Genomic DNA, 25,666 nt, shown 5'->3' on the forward strand with positions numbered 1-25,666 from the left:
CTCTGTTAGTTCATATTTACACATACACACAGCCTGCCATTTAATGGTAAATGATAAACTTAATGAAAGCCTGTTGTTGCCTGATAGAAACTCGGGGTTCCCATAACGGGACGATTACAGCTGAGTAATTGTTTTGCTGTGCATAAAGGTTTTGTGAGTTACAAGCATTTGATAGATTGAGCAGAAATTGTTTTCAGACTTTATTAGTGACCGAAGACTCCTTTTATTGCCTCTTGAAAAATATATCAGGATTAAAAAAAAAACAGGTAATATTTATATAACTGATTATTCTTGCCGCAACATTGCATAATTTACATACATTTACATATTTAGTGTATGACTACCACTGAAGCTAATTTTTGGCTGTTCGTGATTGGCAATAATCCCATTGACTAATTATCTCATACTACATTTTAATGGTGTTTAGGCATTACTCAGAAAAAAATGTAAAAATCGAGTAATTTAATTGTTAACTAGAAATAGTTAATAGGTCTTAGTGGAGAACGTATGCAAAAGAAAACACGATCGAACGGAAGAGGGCGCTTTAGACTACAGTGTAATCGTCCACAGGTGGCAGTCGAATTGTACGAAAAACAGTAATATACTATATCGATAGTACAATATATATTCTTAAAGAAACACAATTAAAAACAGGTTTACTGCGCATTGTAACATTCTTACACAATGGAATTCTACTGAAACCCACAAAAAAAATTTGAGTTAAAAAACAAGGGGAAAAAAATGAAATCGTCCACATTTTACCGAAATGCTGAGGGTCGGCCGTGACAGCCGATTCGCCTCTGCAGTATCCGACTCGTTAGTCCAGTAAGCAATCCATCCCACCAGTAACATTTAGCCTTTTCGGGGAAAAAAAAGTGTGGCTTTCTTCTTTCTTCATACTCAAACGTTTCGATCACCCTGATCAAGTGGTCCTAAACATTTCACAATTTTGGTAAAGAACTGTTGAACTGTTTAGAACCACTCCACCCGAGAGACCAGATTAAAGAGGATTTCCCCCAGTGTCGAAGCCCGAACACTGTTAGAGTTAGGATCTGTAAAAAAAATATAAATAAAAAATAAATATAAATGGGAAAATAGCAAATCGTCCTATATTTTGAAAACAAAGTAGTTCACACGACAGCCCTAATTATGATCAGGATTCCAAAGCCTTATTCTAAAAGTTATATTCTGGAGACAAACCGCGCTTTTGAAAACAAAATATTTCAAACAGGTGGTAATATTTACCTTGCAGAAGGAGAGAGTTCCACCAGGAGAGCCAAAACGCTGATTGCTGTTTGCCTCTAGTTTCCTCCTTATATATAGCAGTGATGTTGGTAGGCTGTACGCACAGGCCTCATGATTGTGACAGGAATGAAGCCCACGCCGGTTTAACCTGCTCCATGAGGTCACAGCAGCAGCGTAGGAAACTGAAATAGACTCGCAGACGTGCAGCGCACCTGTCTGGCCAGTTTGCTGTGAGAGCCAACCTAGGACAAGTGGTTGCCGTTAAGGTTGAGCCGCCAACAGGAAAGACCAAGGCACACGACCAACAAGTTCTCCAGGTGATAAAGGGACATTCCTGAAATGTTCCGCTGAGTTTCAGGGGGCTGTAGCGCGCTTTAAATGCCTTACCTAGACCTCATGTTCCGACATGACACGTCTTATTTTTCATTGTTTTCCTTCACGTATCTGGGGTACAGGAAGATTTCTTGTCTGGTTCTGCCTCTCTGCTAGCACCGGCATTGAATCGGATCCTGGGCGTTTGCCGCTGCACTTTCAGTAAACTGGAGTCGTGCCAGTGAAATTAGTCACTGCATTAATTGGTTTTTATGATCCCCGCAGTTTTGTTGTTGTTGTTTTTTTAACCCATGGTCTGTCATTAGTGCATCTGTGACAGTCTCTATCAATGCAGAGAGCTTAGTGACCCATTAATTTCATGTTCTTCAATGCAGCCATTCCACGGGTACCAACTTTTCACTAGATCAGCTGGTTTGATTCCTCCAGGCCCACGAAACAAGTCGAACCCTAAAGTTTCAGCTGTCAAGGCAGTGGGAGCCAGATTACAGCAGCACTGCAGCAAAGGTATTGGCCCACTAAAATAAAAAGATTTATGGGCAACGCAACTAATGTCAGCGAAATGATCCTGATTCGGCAGGTCTTCTCACTGAATTTGCAACTGGATCATTGTGGTGCCGTGAACCCCTTGTGTGGTCCGAGCTCACGGGATCACCCCCCCCCCAAATAGCCCGTATAATTGTTAGTTCTCAGTAGTTGCCTGAAATGCAGAAGGACACTGTGCCTTATGTTCAAAGTGGTGTTCCTAAAGTGTACACCAGGGGAGTCCAACGAGCTAAAGAAAAAGACCCCCCCCCCCCCCCCCCAAATGGAGCTGGCATTAAAATTCATACGGAAACAACTTCACTCTGAATGGGAGCTCATAACAAGTGATACCCCCCTACTGCCCTGTTTACTTCTATTTTTATTTAAATACCACAGGACCGTAAGTGGGCTTCTCTCCCCATTCCGGACAGCAGCTGACTGCTCTCTGAAATCTGGCCGGTCCGTTCACAGTACAGAGCGGAGAGTTAATCAGCAAACTCATCAGGGAACAGAGTGCTTAAACCGAGCTTTTAGCCATTGCAAGGAAACAGTTGGCAGAAAGGTAAACAAATGAAATTAAACCAGCGACTCTGAACTTGCTACCTCGAGATGTTTCATCCAGACTGCAAGGGAAGGGGTGGGGGTTACTCACAACTGTCTCTATTTCAGGTGACATTTACGGCAGTCGTTTGAGGGCCAGAGGCGATCGAATTGGCTCTGCAACAAAGCCTGATGGAATCACAGAACACACTCGAAAATAGTCAAATTCAGTAAGAGATGCCTTCAGGACTGAGATCCCATCCATCCCAATAAATACCCTTCTCCGTGTTACAGCTGGAATGGGGGTCAAAGAACATGGGCAGTGCAACTGATTTTCTTCGGTCTCACTGCGAAAAGTCTCCAGGATATACACTTCACCCATCATTTGTTTAAATGGAAATAATGGTAGGAGAATGAAGAATCAGGGCAGGTCTGGCATGCGGTGTAACAAAAAGTGTGTGGCAAAAAGAATCTCAAAAAGAATTTGCAGAAACCAATGGCAGACAGTTGCATTTATTGTTAAGTTTGTGCTTCTTTTTTACACACAGGTGCTCATGGGAGCATTTTCACTCACGGACACCAAATACAGATCCTCTGATCACTGAATTGCTCACAATTTAAAAGCACATTTTCTAACAGCCACCTTGATCAGTGGGCTTATCTCTTGATAAGTGGTAGGGTGCAGTTGGGTTAGGGTTCCACACATTCCAGCGGGGGCTTCCAGTTAGTACAACTTTTTCCCTTAACTGGCACTAGAGCAAGTTCTGATAAGATAGCAGCAAGTACTTGGGTCATGCAAGCGAACTGCGCAATCGCCGAAGGCATCCAGAGCCGCATGCGCCCTATGTGTCCAGCCTTGCTGGTTCGATTTCCCTTCTGTGCTAAATAATGATCAAACAAGTTATACAGCACAGACAGAACTTCACAGCTATCGCTGTAAAATAAAGACCCTCAGGTCTAAAATCCATCCATCCATCCATTTTCCAAACCGCTTATCCTACTGGGTCATGGGGGGTCCGGAGCCTATCCCGGAAGCAATGGGCACGAGGCAGGGAACAACCCAGAATGGGAGGCCAGCCCATCGCAGGGCACACTCACACACCATTCACACACACATGCACACCTACGGGCAATTGAGCAACTCCAATTAGCCTCAGCATGTTTTTGGACTGTGGGGGGAAATCGGAGTACGAGGAGGAAACCCCACGACGACATGGGGAGAACATGCAAACTCCACACACATGGAGACTCGAACCCAGGTCCCAGAGGTGTGAGGCAACAGTGCTAACCACTGCACCACCATGTCGCCCCACAGGTCTAAAATGATAAGGATAATTATAAGGATAATCACTCATATAGATCCCCCAATATCAGGTTCAGAACAAGCGTAATAGACCTGGGTAGAACATACATATAACTACCTTGATGATGTTATTCTACCTCCTAGTTTCGATAGTATTGAAAGGGAGGTGGCATGGACAGTTCTGACCAATTACAGTGAGGCTGGATACAATGGCAATGCAGGGGAAACCAATAGGGAATCAGAATGTGTACATGACAAAAGTTCCATGTTCTACCCATAAATAAAACACTTTAAATATCACACCACAATTACTTATATCATAAATTAAATAAAATCACTAACTGAAAACTACTGAATCAGGTGTGTGAGCGCGTGTCCTGCCACGGGTTGGTGCCCCATCCTGCATTATTCTACAAGGTGCAATAACACCGTACGGTGAATTTTACTTGGCTAAGCAGGATGTTTTTGGGTTAAAAGCTGCAGGAAGCTGCACAATCAAGGAGAAGAGAGAGAGAAGCTAGAAGGGAAGACAATGCGGTGTGATGCCGGCTGATCTTGTCCTCAAGCTTCTCTGGGGCGCTGTGGGAAGCCGTTAAAGTCTCCATCCTGAAACATGAGTGAGAGACAGGATATTACTGAAGCACAGCTACAACCAACCTGAAGCACAGCTACAACCAACCTGAAGCACAGCTACAACCAACCTGAAGCACAGCCAACCAGAGCGAAAGATAGATTAATCGATGAGGGGAAATTAAGGCACAAACAGCGGCAACATCCAATAGTGCAATTATAAGATTAATTGTTTAGTTATAATATCATAAGCAAGCAGCATTTGGTCAGGAAAAAAAAGTACATAGAATGAACATATGAGACTGCATTACCTGGAACAGAGCGTTACAGAGCACGTGTTAGATAAATACAACCAGCTCAGGCTGGTAAGGAGTCAATACAGCGAGGGAATGAATACATTGGCCACCGTATTCTTGCTGGACCAGGCAAAACAGATCAGGGCATCAGCTGATCAGTGGGGAGACAAAATGAGGAACAGCAGCCCTGTGGCATAGAAGGCGCCAGTGAAGGGAGTCCCAAGATCTTACCATAGCTGTGCATTGCTTTAAGAATTCAGCCACTTCTAAGTTATCAGTTTTCAGGGCCTGTAAGGGGAACAGGTGGAGGGCAGAGAGGGGAGCTTTAAACCACCTTGTAGAACGTTGCTTTTTGGAAAGGTCACTCCAATGCCCTCAAGCACATGGACCCTCAGAGAAGGACACATCGACGTCACTCACCACTTCCATGGCGGTCTCCCCATCGTACCTGGGCATGCTGATGTCTGCTCCAGCCAGATGCCACATTGCCAGACCATCCAGGTCACTGCAAGCTGCCAGCCTGAAATACAGCACCCAGCACCATCCAGCGTTTCAAGCAGCCCAAAACCCTCTAATAGCCACAAAAGTTGGTACAAGGTTGGTACTGTAGATCTGCTACAAAGACTCATTCACAGTTAAAGAGTTTGAGGTAGTGGGTTCACATACAAAAGCTATCATCGATATTTCTAAACTCTTTGTACTTCTGGTGAAGTCTTGCAGCTAAAACCTAAAACGGGCTAAAGAGACACTGGATAATTCATCAGATTGCCGTTTTAGCATCAACATAGTCATTCAGCGGGTGCTGCTTTGGCGTGAGACGCATTGTCAGACTACAGTGGTCGTCAAAGGCCATGAGCGAGGCAGTCGTACAAAGGATAGGCGTGAGCAGGAAGAGGCAACTCAAGGCAGCTTCCCTACTGCCATGAGGAATTCAAAGAATGTAAGTGTGGTGCAGCGATGTAGCCTGGGCACATTCTGAGGGTTTTATAACACCGGAACATCTGGTTGGACTAGAACTCGCATTCTGTGTGTGTGTGTGTGTGTTTCTTTGGAAGAATGGAGTGAAAAGCAGAGTCGTAGCCATAATGTGGGTGATCCCACCTGCAGAGTTCTGAGCCGGCCTTCTCCAGCTCGTCCCGGGAGAAGTGGGCTCCCGTTTTCCTCAGGAGCTTCACCACATCACCGCGTCTGATGGAACGTCACATGGGGTGTAAGTCATCCACAGTAACCCAGCACACACACACACACACACACACACACAAAAGGCAAGATGCAGAATAACGACACCCAGAATGACTGGCACGAACGACATCACATGCAGAGAGCTACAAAATGGGCACTCCTAACGATGCAGAGATCAGGGTGATGAGCAGAGATGTGTGGATCAGTAAGTGCGAGGGAGACAGGCACAAACACACACGGAACGGCGTGTGAATAAGTCAGGGACGGGCACACGAGGAATTAAGAATGAGTGAGACGGGGAGTGGGTCATTCTCAGACACACGGGTGTCAGTGATGGTCACACACAAACAGACTGATAACAGCGAGTAAGACAGGCACAAGTAAGACCTCCATAAATACCTTACTATTCCTTGAGATTTCAGTTTTTTGACCAAATATTCTCCACTACATTGTTTCAAAGCATTTTCAAGATCTCACTCTATTTGTGGTGAGGACAGGTTTTGGGATAACGACCTGTGGTTAACAGACTTTAGACTTTACAAGATTGGTTTGGACTGATAGATTGGAAAGACAGATAATTAATCCAAGGTGGAAGGCCTAGTTGAGAGGTGAAGGGTACATCAATGACTTCGGAAATGTTCATTCGCTAATGAAAAGCTCCATTCTTTTCCAACATCTCCTCAGGTGCCACTGCAGAGATCGGAGAAATAAGATGCAGTTCACAGCGTAGCATGCATGGATGGCTGACAAGTACTTGGCCAATCACATGCGCTTCCTGCTTTGAGTCAACCAATCGGAGGGTCAACATGACAAGTTGCTAAGGCAAGCGGACAGAAATCTACCAAACAAATGGCGTTCCACGTCCAGATACAAGCTGGGAAAACCCAACAGAAATGTTCATAGAATAGCACATACAAATATTAGTTATTAGAGTAGATAGATACTTTATTGATCCCCAAGGGGAAATTGTCGTTTCGCCTCCCTCAACTTGCTCTTCGTAGAGTAAGGCGGCTGTAAAGGACACCCGTCGGGGTTCCCAGGTAGCTGGGGGTTAAGGGCCTTGCTTAAGGACCGGCAGATGTGCGGAGACTGGGTTCAAACTGGTGACCTGGTGATCATAGGCACACAGGCTTAACTCACTGAGCCACACGCTGCCCTATCACATGCTAGCTATTCACGGGCCGAGTTCTGAATAAGAATCTGGTTGAGATTCTGAAGCATGAGGCAAATATGAGGTAAAAGTTCTGCTCTGGAACAAATTGGTTTGGCTTGGCAAACAGGATAGAGCTTTTTCAAAGGAGACACCACAACAGCCTTTCTCAATTTCCCCGCCCTGTTTCTCTCATTTAGGGATAAGTTTGTAACCTTTGATCGGTGTTCAGCAGGAACGTGTTTGGGGCCACCTCTGGCCGCGACAAGTCGCTGCACTGTCGCCGTCGGGCAAGCACAGGCAGGCCCAGACACCCCCACACTGAAACTCCAGTGTCAGCGCGCGTGGCACTGTCTGTGCTGGTACTTTCTGTTGAATGCCCCTGGCGACATCCTCAGGAATGGGAAGCCGATCCAGAGTGGCTCTCACTCCGCGTCTTGTTGAGTGGGCAGAGCCCTGAATTTTGTCCCCTGGTGTCACGCTCAGTGTGACAATGTGTCTCACTTACAGCGACAGAACTGCTTTCGATAACTTTTTCTGCTGCTGTCTTCCAATGCATCTGTAATACTGGAAAATGAACTGAAATGGTATTTCCCCCCCTAATGCACAACGAATGAAGATAGCAGCAAATCTGTTTAGTATGGTAACAGAATGGCACTAAACTGAAAATTGTAAGTCAGTGTAGATAAAGTGAGCCTGCTAAGTAATAATAATAATAATAATAATAATAACAAAAAGAGCTGTTAAAAGACATTGCATTGGAGGTTTTTTAAAAAACGTTTATGTGTAAAAGGTTCAAAGGGTTTAACACCAAAGCATCCAGAAGATCGTGTTTATGAATCCAGAGGGATCTACGGTAATGTCAGTGCAAGGATCACGGCAAAATGCCGGCAGTTTCGCCTTGCCGCCCCCGCAAGCCGCCTCCCTCGCCAGCTGCGCCCGCCCTGCCCTGTGTCCTCCGCCACCATCGCTGCCATGCTGCAGTGACATCGCGGTACTCGCCTGCCATGACTCTGCTGTAGCAGGTCAGTCTGGTTTGAGGTGACTTGTCCCTCGCTGTTAGAGTGACGCGTTCTTTGCGTGTGCACAAAGAAGGAAACGGATTCGCCTTTGTCACAAAAACAGGCCTAATCTTCTCGCATGACAGAGACTAGTCTGTTTTTACATCAACGTCTGACATTACTGCTACGGCACGAAATGCAGGTTTTACAGGGAGTTGGAGGTGGAGCCCATGAAACGGCGATTAGATTCGAGGGCAGGCAAGAATTCCACCTGCTGATCTGCAGCGTTCGGCAGAGGCCCGATAAAAGCCTTTCTGAGGAGAGGCGAGCGAAGGCTGCGTGCCGGAGATGGCGGGGGACAAGAGGGGACACCAGCGGACAAAAGTCAGTCCAATGTCAGAGTGAAGGCTTGAGGCTGAGAGAGAAGCCTTCCTTTTCTCAGTCACCTGACCTGGCCCGCCGCACCTTTCCACACAAATGACAGTGGCCTGTCGGTACTTGTCGTACGGGGCGAGCCACCAAGAAGAGCATTAGTCAGGCCAACATCTTACTCATTTTCACAACTGCGTATAATAGTGAACTGCATTTCTTGGCATCTCTGTGACTTGAACCTGAGATTCACTAGGTGCCAACTTTTGTCCTAATTCAACCCTAATCACAACACTAATGTCAACCAAGAATATAACTGTAACCCTAAGCCCCAACCCTAATGCCACCCTAACCCTACCTTAGCCATACCCCTAACCCCAACCCTAACTCCAATACATTAAAGCCAACATTAAACCTAACTCCAACCTTAATATTAAACACAATCCTAACTGTAACCTTAACTGGGATGTTACAGAAGTTAACAAAGCAGGCGTAGGACTTCCTAATGCGTGTGTAGATAACGTAAGTGGAGGATACCCGCTTTGTCAGGATTATTAATGAGGGTCTGGTTCGTTTTATGCTATTCCTTTAAAACACCTTCAGATTACTCCCAGAATTGGAGGCAGGAGAAGGACAGTTAATAAATCTATAGTGTTCCTACTCCACAGCGGGGGTGGGGCCCACCTGAACTGGACGGCGTTATGCAGTGGCGTGTGCCCATAGCGATCCTTGGCATAGACAGTTGCTCCATGATTCAGAAGATACTCCACCACATTGTAGTGGCCCTCGCAGGCAGCGATGTGCAGTGGGGTGCGACCATCGTAATCCTCCATACTCAGAGTGCTGCCCTGGATAGGGGAGCGACAGCCCACATTACCCACACCCCGTCTGAGAGATTATCATTCAAAGGGACATGTTAACTGTTACCCAGTTAGATTATATTTAAACCTAGAACGGCTGCCCTATGATAGCATTAAGCAAGGACAGTACATTTCGCATATATAATAGCAATAAAGTCACATACAGTTACCCTGCAGTGACAAAAGTCTCTTCTTCACAGTTTAAAAAATAATGGGGAGGGGCTGTCTGCGTTTTTCTATATTAACAGTACACTGCAAAGTGGAAACACAGGAAGCTATTCACTGCTTAGCCTAAAACTCATTACAAAAAAACATACTTCAAAACATCTATTAAACATTACATGCCTGCTGCTTTTTAATAGCAGCGGTGATCGAACAGAACAGTCCATCACCATAATGGATAAAATAAATCCTCATTTACTTTGCCAGTCCACAAATATTACCCTAGATCTACGATGCGGCCCTGATGAGTCTCGATGCTGGGTTTAAGCGAGGAATAAGCGAGAATAGTTCATTGGTGTGTTATGAAGATAATTTACTATATTTTATGAAGCTTTTCCCATTTCTGAAAATGCTCATTAGCGCTAAACGCAAAGATATGCCCATAAATGTAAAATAATTACTTTAAATGACTAGCGCATTAACGCAAAGCAACCCTTCACACTCTAATGCCAAATACAAAACAAATGAAAGGCATATTTGGTTTAATTTATCTTCAGCTGTGACACTAACGAAATGCAGGGGCCTGTGAAATGCTCTGTTTACGCTCCCCCTTAACTCTCATTATCTCGTTTTACAGCTTGCAGACATTCAGAATTTCGGAGCTCGACACAGCAAAGCCACTTGTCGAGGGGAACGGACACGTGTTCAGGGTGGGACATTGTTAAGAGGAAGCTGAGGTATGCCAGACGTCTGTGGCTTGACTGGAGACACTGGGAATGCTGGGAATGTCTAGCATCCATATTCTGGCTCAACTAGCTAATGCGGCCCAACTGGTGCGAAAGGCCTCAAACCCGCCACTGCATGGCACACGTCCGTCCCCCAATAGTGGGGGAGTAACAAAGCCGACCTGTTTGCACCTCATGTGACGGACGTTAACACTGGGGTCCGAGTGGGGGGGGGGGGGTTACCATTTTCCGGATGGCTAGCAGAGCTTCAATGTCCCCAGTCTTGGCTGCGGCACAGGCCAGCGTTGGGTTGAGGGCGTCGCGAATAGCCTCTAGCTCCTAGGAAAGGATGCAGGGCCATCAGCTCGCGAGGGACCGACAGACACGGCCAGGTCAATGGGAGGGGGGGGGCCCACCTCCTTGCAGCTGATGTTCAGGCACTCTGAGATGATCCGAAGGAACTGGTTATTCCGCAGACAGTACCGAGTCTCGTCCAGGTGGGTGATCTCCCCCCGCAGATTCTCACTCAGCATCTGAGGTCAGAGGTCAGAGGCGCAGAAGTGTCGAGGGCTACCATGGCCGGTACAATCCGGAAAACCCAGGGTGTGAGGTGGAAGATAACAACGACAGGCTTCTAAATAAATAAGGTGAGGTTACATGAAACATGTCAAGTATTCTGGTAAACAGGCAAGCTTGCGCAAATAGGTAAGGTAAAAACAATGTGATTTGGTATGGTAAATAGCTAATCAGGTAAAATAATATAAGTAGGTAGCGGTGGCTCAGTGATCAGCCACAGGCCTCCACGACTGGGGAGTTTGTTTCCTACCCCTAGTTCTGGGTGTGTGGAGTTTCCATGTGCTCCCCAGGTTGTGTGGGTTTCCTCCCGCTCTTGTGTTTTCCTTCCGCACCCCAGACACACACACCTAGGCTAGCCGACCTCTCTACATTTCTGGCAGTTTTGAACGGAGACTACGTGCCCAAGGATGGAGATACAGAGTGACCCTTGCTCTGTGCTCTGGGGTATCTGACGGAGGGTTAATGGTACTGTAAACAGGTGCGCTGTTAGGCTCTGCCGGCATGTGGAGGCACGTCCCATGCGCTTCGCACAGCACACGCTAAGAATCCACCTGCATGCACACAGTTCTGACACAACCTGCAACGTGGCAGACTGAGAAACCGGTTCTGCCACAGTGCGGGTGACCGGTGACATTCCCCCCACCCTGCCGAAAGCCAGCCGGAGGCCTTTATGAGTGAGGCAATCAACGTAGTCGGGGGTGGGGGGGGGGCGGTAGGGATGTACCTTTCTCTTCTCCTGCGTGCTGAGCTCCTCTTTGGCCAGCACGTAGGACAGCTTGGACAGGGCTGCCTCAGGGGTCATGTCACAGCCCGGCACCAGCCCTGCGTCACTCAGAGCCTGGACATAAACACACACCCAGTTTGCGATTGTTCCCCTGATCAACGTGTTATGGATGCTATGTCTGTCCACAATAACTGCAGCCAGGCTGTGAACGATTACGGAACCTCCCTAAAGAGCAGCACACAGAGGACGATGTGGGCGCTCGTCCGGCCTGGTGCCCCAGGAGCCCGAGCTAAGTCCGTGGTGAGTTGAGGGGAATCTCACAGAAAGTAACATGGAGGCAGTTTCCACTCACGCTACCTGTTGTGACTCGTTGTCTGTCTTTCTCACCATTTGCAGCCAAACACGCTCACCCACATGTGTCAAGTCAGGCCTGGGCTATGCGTGTGTGCATGCGTGTGCGACTGTGCACGCTTATATCATCAGTCCGTGGGGAGGAGAGGACACCCCCGAAAGGTTATTGGCTCTCGAATCTGGCAGTTCAGAGACTTCTGATGGACGTCGGCTCCTGTCCCATGACTACCCCTCCCTGGAGTCCCTGCAAACGACAAAGGCTGTGCCGCGTGTCAGGTGAGCTTCCAAGTGATGTCACAAAGGAAGCACTGCCGAGGCAGGAACGTTGAGGAGGGGGGTGTCATTAGCCGAAAAATCCCCCATGCAGCACCGCCTGGCAAACTACGCCCATCGCTTAAAACAGATACTTAAATCCAAGCACTGCTGTGAAACCATGCAATAAAAATGCAGCTTTCAGAGTCGAGGAGCGAGAGTGAATATTAATGAAGGAGCATTTTACTGCCATAATTAAATGCTACTGTTGCTTCTGTAAAAATACCAAGGCTGCAGAGACACATGCGGATGGAACAGAGTAGAGGGTAATGTTGACTGACATTGCTGCTGTACCTTCTGGCCATAACAAATACATTTCGCAGAAAGGATTGACACAACATGAGTTTCACTCATGTCACATGACAGGGGTGGCACATAGTCACGTGAGTGTGTGGTAAAGGCACAGCAGGGAAATTGGTGGGGGTACCTTGCCCGTGGCGTATCTAGTGATCACGCTGCCCCGGAGGCACTGGGTACAGTTGACCATGATGACACCCCTCTCGGTGGCCTTGCTGAACTCCTCCAGGAGGTCAGCAAGATTGCTGGGGGCATTGCCGCTGCCAAAGGTCTCCAGGACGATGCCTTCCATAGGTGGCTGCAGGAAGGCTCGTACCTACAGGACAGAAAGGACAGCGGATGACACACACAATGCCATGCATTTGCAAGTGCACCCTTGGAACTTTGGGTAGAGGCCCATCTCCACTGATCCCAGCTCTAGGTATGAGGCCGGTGATCCTCCCAAGGTTATAGAAGACTTTGAGCCCCCTGCCCCCCCAAACCCCTCCCCCCATCCAGAAGAAAACTACCATCTGATCCACACACACTGCGGCGGAAACGTCTGCTTTGATAACAAAGACAATTCTAATCAGTTAATTGTAATTGTAAAAGCTGCCTGCATCTACTGCGCTCAAAACCAGGCTGGATGTGAAAGGGAGGGGGAGGAAGCCAATGAGCTTGACTCAGCTTGGATGATGGGCCCAAGGAGGGAGATAACATGGTCCTGAATAGTAAAAAAAAAATTCTCCCCACAGTCCCCAGCCCATCTGCTTTCCACCCTCTCCCCCATCCCCCGGGCCCCGGGCCCCTGCCTTGGCATCTGGAAATAAGGAGGATGGGTGTTTTTCAAAGGAAAGGAGAGCCACTGTAAACACCAAGGTGTGAAGCCAGTTCGCCTGGGTGAGAGGGGGACTCGTATGAAACTATGTAGGAAATGCCTGTGGCATGTGGGGGAGGGGGCGCAAACACAGGATGTCATACATTTACTGCCCCCCCCTCCCTCCCCACAATACGAAATGGCTCCAACTCTTAACCAAAGCACTAAAGGCTGGTTTGATGCGTCATTGTGTGCCTCCGCAGACGACCGCCGGCTGCACTGCAAATCTGTGTCTGCGCAGTTGTGTAAACGATTCGCTGGCGTCCACTTTAAACACCAAGACGGATGCTTTTGAGGAGCGCTGGGGTAGTTTGATTCAGATGATTTTCAAGGTAACAAAACTGCTACATGCATGTAAATGCGTTTGTATGTGAGTGCAGACTTGAAATGTATTTGTAAAACATAGAGAAACGGACCCAGAGCTCACTGCTGAGGTACATGTGCAGAGAATATCAGAATGATCATTTATATTATTATTATCAATAAAAATATAAACACAACACATTGTGGGCATGTGTCAAAGTACGCGGCTGTGAACATTTCCATGTTCACATATGCAGAGTGGATATGCGAGTGTTGCGCTTGTGTGGAGAAGTATGAACCAGCCTTAAGGATGTACTCACACTAGGTCTGGTTGCCTTGCACTGTGCCTGAGCACAGCTGTCCCCCTCCCCACACCTCTGCTGGTCTGCGCTCGCATTGTGCGTAATGTTCCAGATCCAAGCATGCTTTCATCATCACTCTGTGACTTTTTGTGTTGAAGAAAATACGGGAAAGAAAAGCGCTATCACACAGCACAATGAGGTTCATGATTAAGGTCCTTATTTTGTGGCTTATTTGGAGTTGTTTTGGATGCAATGGCACATGTTTTTTTTCAAGCATGCATCGCAGCGATATTCATTAAATAGTGCTTCACATCTAAGATGGTCCCGTATTTTACCAAATATCTCTGAGTTTTTGTTGTGCTGCATCTAGTTGTTCCTGGATATTCTCATCAGCCGAAATTTCCAGCAAGCACTGCACCTCTGCCGTAGGCCAAAGTGATCCCTTTGCCACCTTGTTTGTTAAATGTTTCTTGCTACCCGATCTGTACAGCCTACCTGATCTGTACAGTCTACCCAATCTGTATACCCTACCCGATCTGAACAGCCTACCCGATCTGTACAGCCTAACCAATCTGTACACCCTGCATGATCTGTACAGTCTACCCGATCTGTTCCTTCCTTGAATCCAACTGAACCGTGCCTGGGACTACCAAGGACACACATAGCGACTGATCAAGGTGCCTGCCCCCAAAAATATGGCTGTAAGAAACATGATAAAAAAAAATTGCAGGCAGACATACTGGCACAGCTAACGGCAAAGCCAACAGCCCCACCATCCCGTTTTAATGAATGACAGACTAAGCGCTCCAATTCGTCTGCCAACTCCCTTTTTATTGTCTATCAGACGTGCCCCATAACTCAGTCTCGTACTTCAGTCACAAAATGCCACCCATAGGTTTGATTCCAGCCCAGTCTGAGGAAGAACAGAAGGGGAAGAGAAGAACAGAAACCTGAGATGGCTGGGGAGACCATGCACAGGTCAGCACCAGTGCAGACCTCAAAGTTACACATTCACAGCTGCAGACGCACATATAGGTAGAGTCTAAGGATGGGTCACTGATGGGCAAACTGAGGTTAGCTTAAGATAAATATAAACGCAGGCAGAAGGCAGGCATAAGTCAAATGGATAGGTGAACGCTCGTGGGAGTTTTATTTACACGAAAATGTTCTGAAGGCAGAACGGAAAAATGGTTCAGAGAAATAACCAATCAGATTACAGAGGACATGGATCCAAGCAACTAGAGGAGGCGGGACGAAGACATCTAATTCATTGGGCCCACCTCCTCTACTATCTGATTGGTTATCTTTCTGAACCAATCATTTTTCGTTCTGCCCTCAGAACATTCTCGTGTAAGTAAAGCTCCCATGAGTTGGGTCAGCATGGCCTGGAGACAGAGCTGGACAGGGTACAGCAGCTCCCAGCCATCATGCACGGTGGTGTGGGCCGTGTGGCGATGCCAATGCTTACGGTCTGCGTAGTGATGCCAGGGAAGAGCCGTAGGAGCCCCACGTTCCGGTTCATGACTGTTTGGACCTGGAACTTGGATGTGGTGTTGGCCCACCACACCATGTCCCAGTTTACTGTACAGGATGGAAAGGGGAATAGAAAGAGTTAAGGTTTGGTTTGCCTGCTCCTTAGTTCAGTGGCACCAAGGGCCAGAATAATTGGATTCCCCAGATTTACTTCTTTAACGCGCTCAAATGCTGCTCTTTCAAATGGAACTTATAGAGAGCTGAGGTGACAGAAAAAGGAAGATGAGGAAATAACAAAAGAGAACATGAGGGGAAGACAATGAACGACTGAGAAGGAGAAAGAGAGGAGAGTCAGAGGACAGCAAGTACATAAAAGCTCAGATTGACGGTGGTGACCACAACCCGGCCTACAGGCTCTGCTTCACCACTCCTCCAGAAAGGGAAAATACATCTGAGCCCATTATGGTGACAGATCCCAGACAATAAACGGACGCAGATTTATCAAAGCCTGGCAGGAAACAGATGGACGAGTGAGCAGAGCCGGCCTTCCAGCCGGCCGCTCGCTCAGAGCCGGCACAGCTAAATCACAGCGCTGCCGCACCTGTCCTGCATGACAACTGCATCTGCTTTTGCATCCTGTGCAAAAAAAAACCCCACAAGTACAACTGACTTGGGCTTCTGATGCAGTGGTGGACCCCTCTGCGCTTATAGCCAGCCAATCTCTGAGATACATTGTCCTCAACAGGCCCCCCCATTGCTCTTTAATTGCACAGTAAACCATTCCGAATTATGCAGGGGCATTTTAGCAAACCTCTGACGCTCAGCTACACATTAGCTCAGCCCATTTTCCTGGTAAACCCTGCAATACATAGGGACTGACCACATACTGGCATTGGGCAGGACCTGCTGTTGCCAAGTTTTCAAGGGAGCGTGGCAACCCACAGGTGGCTGCATGCGAGGCATGTGACAGAACCTGTCGGTCTGCCATTACTGAGCCACCCCAGCAGAACTGGAAGGAATTTCCCCCCCGTGACTCAGACGGTGGTTTGCTCCAACAACATCCCGCAGCACGGGTGGAACAATTTTTGCCCGAAACAGCATTACGCAGGGCCACCTGGCCGTGTCAGTAACAACACTCTGCTTTTCAGCTAATTATGAGGAAAACTGACATTAAGTATTGGAGAAAAACTGTGCATTGCTCCCTGGACTGAGAAAGGAACAAAACAGGGCGCTAGTCTACAAGAAACAGGGGCCAAAGACCGCTGACGGTCACTCACTTTTCACATCCACCTCGGCGTTCGCAAGTGGTGGCAGGTTGGGGGAAGAGAAAGCGTTGAAGCTCCCAGAATCCACCTTGGTGACACGATTACCCCTGTACAGCTTGTGGTGGAAATACAGGCAGACCTGGAGGCGAGAGGCAGGGTGTCAGGCTGGGGCGAGTTGGGCTGTTCTGCTGGGCCTGAACCATATCGGAGTCAGGCTGAGTGCTGTGTACATGCAGAATGCACTGGGGGGAGGATATGCTTGCTGCACTGCCTGAGAGGATGTAGCCATGTCCTCCTGTTTGAGTCAGGCTGATGTGCCTGTGTGTGTGTCTCCAATGCAAAGTGCGTAGCAGAGAGGGGAATGTCACGGGTCGCGGATTTGCCACTCCCGGCGTTCAGACCCTGTCAGATAGGTGTTCTAGGGAGACTCCTGCCTCCGATTCGCTGGGTGCAAGCAGTGCAGCCATTTTCAGGAAGAGCCAGCCGTTTGGCAAACAATGCGTGGGAGGGGCTAGTCAGGAGTCCAAAAGACACAGGCGACGCGAATCCGTGGCTGATGCCTTACGGATTACCGCTGGATGTAACCTGGTTGTTTAGGGAAATACCTTATAAGAAAAACTATAATGGTGAATATCTATCCTCACTGAAGTGTGTTTTTTGGGGATCATGTGACGGGAAGTTGACGTATTCCAGCTAAGAAAGTCCCACACGTACCTCAGGAATCACAAACTGCCCGGCGATCAACAGCGCCCCCAGGAGGTTGTCCCGCCCATCGCTCCTCATCTCATAGATTGGCACCTGTGTGGGAATAATTGAGATAGCTGTCAGGGTACCAAGTTTCAGTTATGATTTCCTATATGATTTCCCCCCCCAACGTGGCAGATGAAAGGCAGTGGGCATCATACCTGGGAACCTGTGAGGATGACCGGTTTACCCAAGTGCTCGAACATAAAAGAAAGGGCAGACGCTGTGTACGCCATGGTATCGGTGCCATGTAGGACCACAAAGCCGTCATACTTCTCGTACTGGTTCTGTGGACAGTCGACAGAAGGGAGCAACAGCATGAGTACTGCACTGATGAGTACAGCTCCTATTAATGCTGTAGGCAAGTACACGTTTGTGATACGTGACTGCCATCTACTGGTCTAAGGGACCAACTACAAGTAAAATCGACTGAGACCAAATACCTCAATGTCCTTTCCAATCCTAGCCCAGTCATCCATGGTCATATTGCAGGAGTCCAGCAGTGGAGAATATTCCAGGACAGTGTACACTACTCTCTTGTCCTTCTTGGAGAGCCTAGAGAATTGTGGGTAGAGTGGGGAATGGAACACCAGGCACAGAGAAATGTTCCATCCGAGATGTGGCATTTAAAACAGATCTGGCCACTATGTACAATGCCTACAATGATACGGATTAACAACAAGCAGCTCACTAAGGATCGACCATCAATCAAACGGTTACAAAAGAGCTCTGTCACTTCCACTGGGGTGGAGAGAGTTGGGCCAGAGGACAGCAGACAGGAGAATAAAACAAGGTTTTCAGTAGCACCCCCCTGCCGCTATTAGATAGGGGGGGGGAGCAGGATGACAGAAAAAGAAAAATCAATTCTGTCTGTTTTTGTTCTTTTTGAAGACAGGGGGCTCAGTGAGTGGCAGATGAAAATCCTCCCTGGATGTAAATGAGCTGCTCTCAGTCCAGGACAGAAACGTACCTTAGTGGCAGGGGGGTTATGGTGCTCGGGGAAATGCCCCCATTCTCCATCAAAGCAAGGGACTCAGCTCACCTCTTAGCGATAGATTTGTGTCCCAATTAAAAGGACCCCACCCCCAAAAGGCCCCTCATGCATATGCACCAAAGTAGCATCGAATATGCTGTCTCCACCCCCCACCCCAAAGCATTAGTTAATCCCAGGGAAGGTTCCTAAGCAGCTGTGAAATGATTGTCTTTTTAATCTGCCTTTCAGAGAACAAGACGCTGGGAGGGCCCATCAATATATTACAGTTTACTAACAAGGGATGGAATGGAGGGTGGAGGTTTATGGGGGGTTCAGTCAAACAGTGGGGGTAGGATGTCTATCTCGTGCCAACCCTACCCTGACTTCCCTCGCATCCTGCAAAGAGAGCCCACTGATAGTGTTAATTAACCCCCAACTCCTAAGATTACATCATGACATACTCTGCCTGTAATCTCTGAGTGACAGGAGACACTGACATGACAGATCATTCTCCTCTTTTCTCGCCACACAGTGTGTCAGAATACTGATATTTTTGGGCCTGGCAGCTGTGCAGCAACAAGGGGGGGGTCTGAGCCCCGCCCCTTAAGCAGCGGACTACGGCGACATGACGCCCTCATCTTTCAGCATCAAGAGTAAATCGACAGTCACACATCAAGTGCGCCAGCCAACCACTTCTTTAGGGCGCACCTACATGTAACATGCTAAAGCAACATGCAGACATGTGCAAAATAACTGCATGCAAAGAAATAGGATTAGAAGGCGGAGATAAAACCAGGCAAGGCCAGCACCTCTTTTCTGAAAGATAAAAGAACTGGGTTGTGTTTTTACTATAAAATAAGAACTGGGAACTTTTTTATATAGTGATACATAGGGATATTAGTGATACATCTTAGTAGCAGGACCTGTGAGGGTTGACCAGGAGCAGAGCCATATGCTGAGGGTACATAGGTGCTAGGTTTCACAAATGCAACCCCCCATGGTCATTTTAATTGTAGTAGCTGCCATGTCTTTATGTGCCCCCTACGGATGCTACAGATCCCAGCTGCTGGGATGTGTGTTGCAGACACAGGCTGTGCCCCAGGCCTAGCAGGGAAGAGGCAGTCAGGCTCCAGCAACACAGCGGGCCCTGGAGAAGCTCCACCTACCTGGCCGGGACTCCATCTGCTAAGAGATGGTACCGCCCGAGCCCACTTGACACGCATGCATGCATGCATGCACACGCAAGCGCACACAGGGTCTAATTCACAGATGCACAGCTGATACTAACACCCAAAGGCATGTACTGCCATGCATTCAGCAAAACAGACTGACACAATAGATAAACAAACCCATCCATGTCTTACAAAATCTTAAATAATGACGGCTTTCAGTCCATTTTGCAGCATCATGTCATGCAGATAGGACTAGGAATTCCATCCTACAACATGTTAATGACCCAAAGCACCTACTGGAGACAAAATTTAAAAAAAACCTATATAGGCTGAGTGGCAGTCAGCTGGTATTGTCTGTAATGGACAGTCCACAGCAGTTACTAGCTTTTAAACCTACTGAATTGTTGGAGGAGTTGCTTGACTGAATACGAAAAAAAAGTGATCATGAAGCCAATTAAAATTATGGGAGGTGCTTTGGGAAGTAGGGGGTGAAATATGTGCAAAATATCTCAGTAAGCTGACAGCTAAAATGCCAAAGCTCTGCAAGGTGGAAATGGAGGGTTCTTTGACAAGGGTAAAGTTTGGAGCACGAAACTCGTAACTTCAACTGCAGATCATTTCCAATCTTGTGAAATTCTTGACTACATTTTCTATTAATTTAGCACTAATCTGATGAATAAAAGTATAAGATTTCATGGAAAACATGAAATTCTCTCAGTGATTCCAAACTTATGAAGGGTACTTTATGTATTGACATAATTTAGGGCTGCAAAAAAACAATTATTTTCTTGATCAATTAATCATGTGATCAGGCAATCAATGCATTATATATATAAAAAAAAACACCAAATTTTTGTAACAAAAACTTTACTCAGTGTAGAAAATCTCCGTTTACGAAGTGGCATAGAAAGAGATTCGCTCTCATCAGTTTGTGTGTGTGTGTGTGTGTGTGTGTGTGTGTGGTGGGGGGGGGTCCTGACTAATTTTGTTGATTTCAAAATACTGTGGCATATCATATTACCATAATACCACCCAACGCTAATAACAACTTTAAAATTGTTCAGAAACGTTTACCCATTTCACTACACTGCTGGTATTCGATTTGTGTTTGTTGCTATACAACTGACCTCTCCTGGTCCGGTGGAATATCATTGACGCATACATGCTCTGACCATGACCGTCTGTGTTTACAGACAACTGAACTATGTAAACACGAGTGCACATGCAGGAAAGTGAAGTATGAACCAAGCTTAACACACTACTGTTAATGCTGCAAGGTCATGATGTCATAATAGAAAATTTATGCAACAAACCACAAAAATGCAACCAAGCGATGTTAAAATTTGTTGTCAATTAGTTTTTTTATGTTGTTTATTAACAATTATTACTGACGTTATGACTTAGACACAGTACAGAGTAGTTCTCCTTCCTCCATCTACTGCAGGTGCCGTTTGCTCTCTGCTCTCTGCATTGCCAATGCTGGAAGTATGTCAGGCATTCGTCAGGGCGAGTCTCAATCCATTCAGCTGAAATGTCACACGTCAAAATAACGTCACAGCCTTGGTTTCATTATGCGCTCAGACCGCGCAGGCACACGCTAATGCCAACGCTTCCAGCTTAGCAGAGTTTGAGGGTGTGTGCATGCGATGCATGCTGAGATGTCATAACAGATACACGTGCAGTCCTGCTTGGTGGAGTCTCTCTATAAAGCAGAGAAAAACCCAGTTTGGTACATTCAGGGAGATGATACATCTCACAGGGGTGGGGGGGGGACATCTGGAGGCCTCGCTTCTATAGAAAAAAGGCAGACAATCTGGCCGTAAACTGGGGCTCACGCAAGGCCCCAAGGCAGCAACAGCACGGTTGCACCCACCGGAGAATTCTCATTTCCCAGCGCTATATTGTCACATGTTTACAAGATGCTGATTTCGAAAAAAACAACGGCATGAAACAGTAAGGTGTTCAGCACCAGTGACAATAGTTTTACCAGAAAACAAGATAAGAAATGATATGTCAGGAATAAAAAAACTAGCTAGTTAACCTTGGCAGCTGTTAATTTTTAAACCTTTGTTCAACTGGAAAAGCGGAAACAACCAATGCACTCAGTTTGTTATGTAAGCTGTTTAAGGGCAAAATGCTACAAGAGCGACTGCTGATAATTCTCCAGTAGGGAGGATGGGTCAGTGTAGCTGTACGAATCTATACACAGCTCCACAAACATGAAAGACTGTAGCTCTCATGCTTAGACTCTGCTAAGACACTATTACAAACATGCTCACGGAGCCCCACACATCACACGGGAATAAAGGTGGACCTCTTCTCCAGCATTCTGCTTTGACATGGTCTTCAGACTCCACACACACTGGTCATGCTCAAGATGGTGGCCTTCATCCTAGGACTGCCGAGTGCTCCACCATCGTAACACAGACCAGACTGCCAGCAGCCATATCAGCGGCAGTTCACACTAGGTAATTAATGGGTGCTAAGCAGATTTGGGCTGGGCCAGTACTTGGATGGGAGACCAACTAGGGAAGCTGCAATGCAGCTGGAAGAGGAACTGTGTGGAGATCAACCAGGTAGGTGCTACGTAGTGGAGGCTGAAGTGGCTCCCCAATATTTCTGTTAGGTGTTTTGAAAGAAGGTCTATATGTTATTCGTTCATTGTCAGCAGACTTGGCTTGCAGATGCACAGACTTTGCCATGCATCCTCCGCAGATGAGCTCGAAATGCCCAATACGTGGGTTGATTTACAGACCACAAGGGAATCTTAAGCACCTCCCTCCATAAAGCACCATCCTGCACTACATCACGGAAGTGTACTGAGAAGGATGGTGTCATTCGGCGGAATTTTGTTTCTTTCCCAGGAAGCTTTCAACATCGGGGATGCTGCTGGGGGTGAGGGAAGGGGGGGCTGAATTTGGAGGCCTTCTGATTAAACAGCTGTGGGAGATGTACTGTAAATGGAGTCTGGATCAGCCTAACTTTCTTGTGAAGTTTCATATGCAGATGCATGTATGATGGCACTAAAGTGTGCTGGATTCCCAAAAAAAGGGCCTATTCACATCAGATCAGCAATAGTCAGTATGTACTCCTCCAACAGGTCTCACAATACTTTAAGCTAGTAGAGTGCAGGACTCTAAAACTCAAGAGATTCATACTTTGAAAGTTTAGGAGTACCTAGATAATTTCATACAGATAGCATGCAGCTTTAGCATTGGACGTTTGAATGTGAGTTTGTAGACCAATGTAGTCAGAAGCCAGTTAGATGGTAAACCTATGTCGATGGCACACACATATCAAACAGGTCGCTGATTTTGGGACAGTGTGTACTTACGGGAGGACCAGCGTTTTGTCGGGGGGGCCGTAGCAGTCATACAGGCAGGTCTGCAGGGCATACTGCTCGTCATGCAGTATGTGGAACCTGCGCAGCGCCTTGACCAGGGCATTAGGCTCTGGAGAGAGCACTGAAGATCGGAAGGGACACGCACAACACGTTTCATCAAAAACTGGGAAATGCACTATTTCTCACCCACCTCCTAATGCTAACTCAGGAATCGGTAGGTTATAAACAAAGGTCAAACTGTATATGACCTTGACAGAAGGCAGCCATGACGTACTAGAACTGGACATAGGTGGGAGGTTAGCCAATGGAAATTTACGCATCAAAAGCATAGGCTGTAAGGGTAGACTCTCCATTAATTTATATATATATATATATATATATATATATATATATATATACACACACACAGATGCAGAAAAAAATTAAGAGACCACCGGACAATTTTTTGTGTCACTCATTTCTCAGTTTATGGCTGTGCGTCTGCGAATTATATATATTTTTCTGCGAACTGCAGCCTGGTTCTTCCCTGTTTCTCATTACTGAAGAGCTTCTTCCTTCCTTTATGGGACCTCAGTCCTGCTTCTAGGCAGGGGTGCTGCTAAGGATTTTGGGCCCCATGAAAAGAATCTTGACAGGGCCCCCAACATAGTTTATTGGGGGCTTCTCTGGGCCCCCTCTCAGTCATGGGCCCCGAGAATCGTCATCGTTTACCCCCCCTTTACAGCGCCCCTGCTTCTAGGAGCCTGATACAAACTATCCTACCAGTGCACCTCACATCTGCTTGTAATGTTTGCCATTCCAGCAGAAGGACACTGGAAGCAGTATATCCTTCTGCCAGCAGAACCGGGATTAAACCAGGATTGAAAAATGCAGATTTGTTTCAAAATATAAAGTGGTCTCTTAATTTTTTATATGGGAATATATATATAAATATATATATATATATATATATATATATATATATATATATATACATGCTGAGGCTAACTGGAGTTCCTAAATTGCCCATAGGTGTGCATGTGTAAGTGAATGGTGTGTGAGTGTGCCCTGCAATGGGCTGGTCCCCGTCATAATTTATGAGTGTTTATATATATATAAACCTTATATTTGGTGTCTAAGTATGACCATTGTTGGGGTATTACAGAAAGCTCTGAGACCAGTTTGGGAATATACAATAAGTCTGTGTGAGGGCGTGTGTTCATGATCTTATCTGTTTTAATGAGAAATGAACTTGTCTGCACTAATGTACAATGCTGCAGTTTGTGTGGTACAGTTCTGCAGTTACCCATATATACATACAACAGTGCATCAACTTCAAGATTTTTGGTTGGCTAGCAATCCTACACAGGATTATCTGACCCTGAAAATATCCGGTCATCATGTCTAATTGCTCAGTCACTAAACTATTTAAACAGTTTAAACAGTTTAGCGAAAAACAGGAAATTTTTGTAAGGTGTATGACAGAGCTGTCTGAAATACTCAGGACACACCCTATCCGGTTTTCCAAAAAACAAAATTACAAGATTGCTTCATCTTGTGTATCAGGTCACTTAAATTGTCCACATCGCATAAGAGACGTAACGGCTTCGCGCGAGGCATTGTGGGAACACGTGTTACACTGATGATGGCATCCTACATCGTAATTTTTACCAGAGGTGGAGAATTCAGATGCAAACAGTCCAGATCAAGATTTAATTTCAACCAAGCAGTTGAGCATAAAGAGTTACCGTCACAAAGTACTCAACTGGTTGGTTGAAACAAAATCTAGGTCTGGACTCTTTGAACCTAAATTCCTCCACCTCTGATTGTTACATTGTTCGAGCTAATCTGCATAGGAATGTTGTGTAAAGTAATGGAGTGTAGTAATTAAATAATATACATGAATGTGAAGTAATGCAGTGTATCAAACTGTGATGCAGCAATTTCCTCCAGAACCCCTACGTCATCAGGTTTAGCGATAATGCAACATAATACAATTATGATGAAATACAAAATTTCCTAGACAGAAAATGATCTTTCTTTACGCAAACCCCCTTTAACCATAGCTATAAAGTTCCCCCTCGGTACAAGACAGCGCTCTTCGTAGTTGAAATTGTGTTAAGTGATGAATAGCTATTCCAAGTGTGAAAGGTGACAACTGTATAAAGATATAAAGTTAACGAAAAGTTATCACAGGGAGTCCGATCCTAAAGTGTTTTCTGACATGTCTCTAAGAGGCTAGACAAACGGAAAGACTGTAAATGTGTTACCGTTATTTTGGTATGTCATGCCAATGGTCCCGCCGGTGTTGACGACCATGACTCGCACTTCAGCATCAGGACACCGCTCCAGAGACACCAAACTGCCGCTGCTGGACAGCCGCCTCCTGCGGCACTCTTGCGGCGCATTGCTATGGTGGGTACACGCTTGTGGGTGAAAATCGCCATTCGAGCAGACCTGAGAAAGCGCCCGTCCGAGAGCGGTCATCTCTGTCCCACCAGATGTAACCACACGACACTGGCTCCCATCCGCCATGATATCAGGACGTAAAGAGAGTCCTTTTCTTAAAGGGCCAGCCTGCGAAGTCACGTCTCCGGAGCTGTCCGCCTAGCTCTTATCCCGAGGGGATCCACACCCACACACACTAAGCTATAAAACAGCCAGCCGGACACTGACCTGTGTTGTGGTTACGCATATGAGGCTAAAAACAGACATGTTGTCTGTAAAGGTTACAGAGA

At 46.7% G+C, this 25,666-nt stretch overlaps 1 protein-coding gene and 2 long non-coding RNA genes across 4 annotated transcripts; 1 reads left to right on the forward strand and 2 right to left on the reverse strand.

Moving 5' to 3' along the window:
* Positions 1-187: 187 nt before the first annotated feature.
* On the reverse strand, positions 188-1,393 carry LOC125707523 (uncharacterized). Its single transcript, XR_007382297.1, has 2 exons — positions 1,246-1,393; positions 188-1,052 (listed from the first exon to the last, which is right to left on the reverse strand). It is a non-coding gene; the product is annotated as an uncharacterized LOC125707523 (long non-coding RNA).
* A 66-nt stretch (positions 1,394-1,459) lies between these two features.
* Positions 1,460-3,100, forward strand: LOC125707524 (uncharacterized). The gene is made up of 4 exons (XR_007382298.1): positions 1,460-1,562; positions 1,953-2,082; positions 2,497-2,662; positions 2,770-3,100. It is a non-coding gene; the product is annotated as an uncharacterized LOC125707524 (long non-coding RNA).
* Positions 3,101-3,123: 23 nt separating this feature from the next.
* Positions 3,124-25,666, reverse strand: aspg (asparaginase homolog (S. cerevisiae)). 2 transcript variants are annotated; one of them, XR_007382296.1, is made up of 16 exons: positions 25,199-25,666; positions 22,941-23,070; positions 17,905-18,016; positions 17,623-17,748; positions 17,432-17,515; positions 16,730-16,856; positions 15,448-15,560; positions 12,649-12,834; positions 11,559-11,672; positions 10,675-10,791; positions 10,502-10,597; positions 9,196-9,359; positions 5,911-5,997; positions 5,258-5,329; positions 5,041-5,097; positions 3,124-4,549 (listed from the first exon to the last, which is right to left on the reverse strand). XR_007382296.1 is itself a non-coding variant. In XM_048974750.1 (16 exons), exons 1-16 carry the CDS (start codon positions 25,461-25,463, stop codon positions 4,505-4,507), a joined length of 1,923 nt encoding a protein of 640 aa, XP_048830707.1. In that variant the 5' UTR covers positions 25,464-25,666; the 3' UTR covers positions 3,124-4,504. The 2 variants fall into 2 exon arrangements, 1 of the variants encoding a protein (XP_048830707.1); XM_048974750.1 differs by having other exon boundaries at positions 5,230-5,329.

The sequence above is a fragment of the Brienomyrus brachyistius genome, chromosome 14 (genome assembly GCF_023856365.1).
Source record: "Brienomyrus brachyistius isolate T26 chromosome 14, BBRACH_0.4, whole genome shotgun sequence".
In the NCBI taxonomy this organism is placed as follows: Eukaryota; Metazoa; Chordata; class Actinopteri; order Osteoglossiformes; family Mormyridae; genus Brienomyrus; species Brienomyrus brachyistius.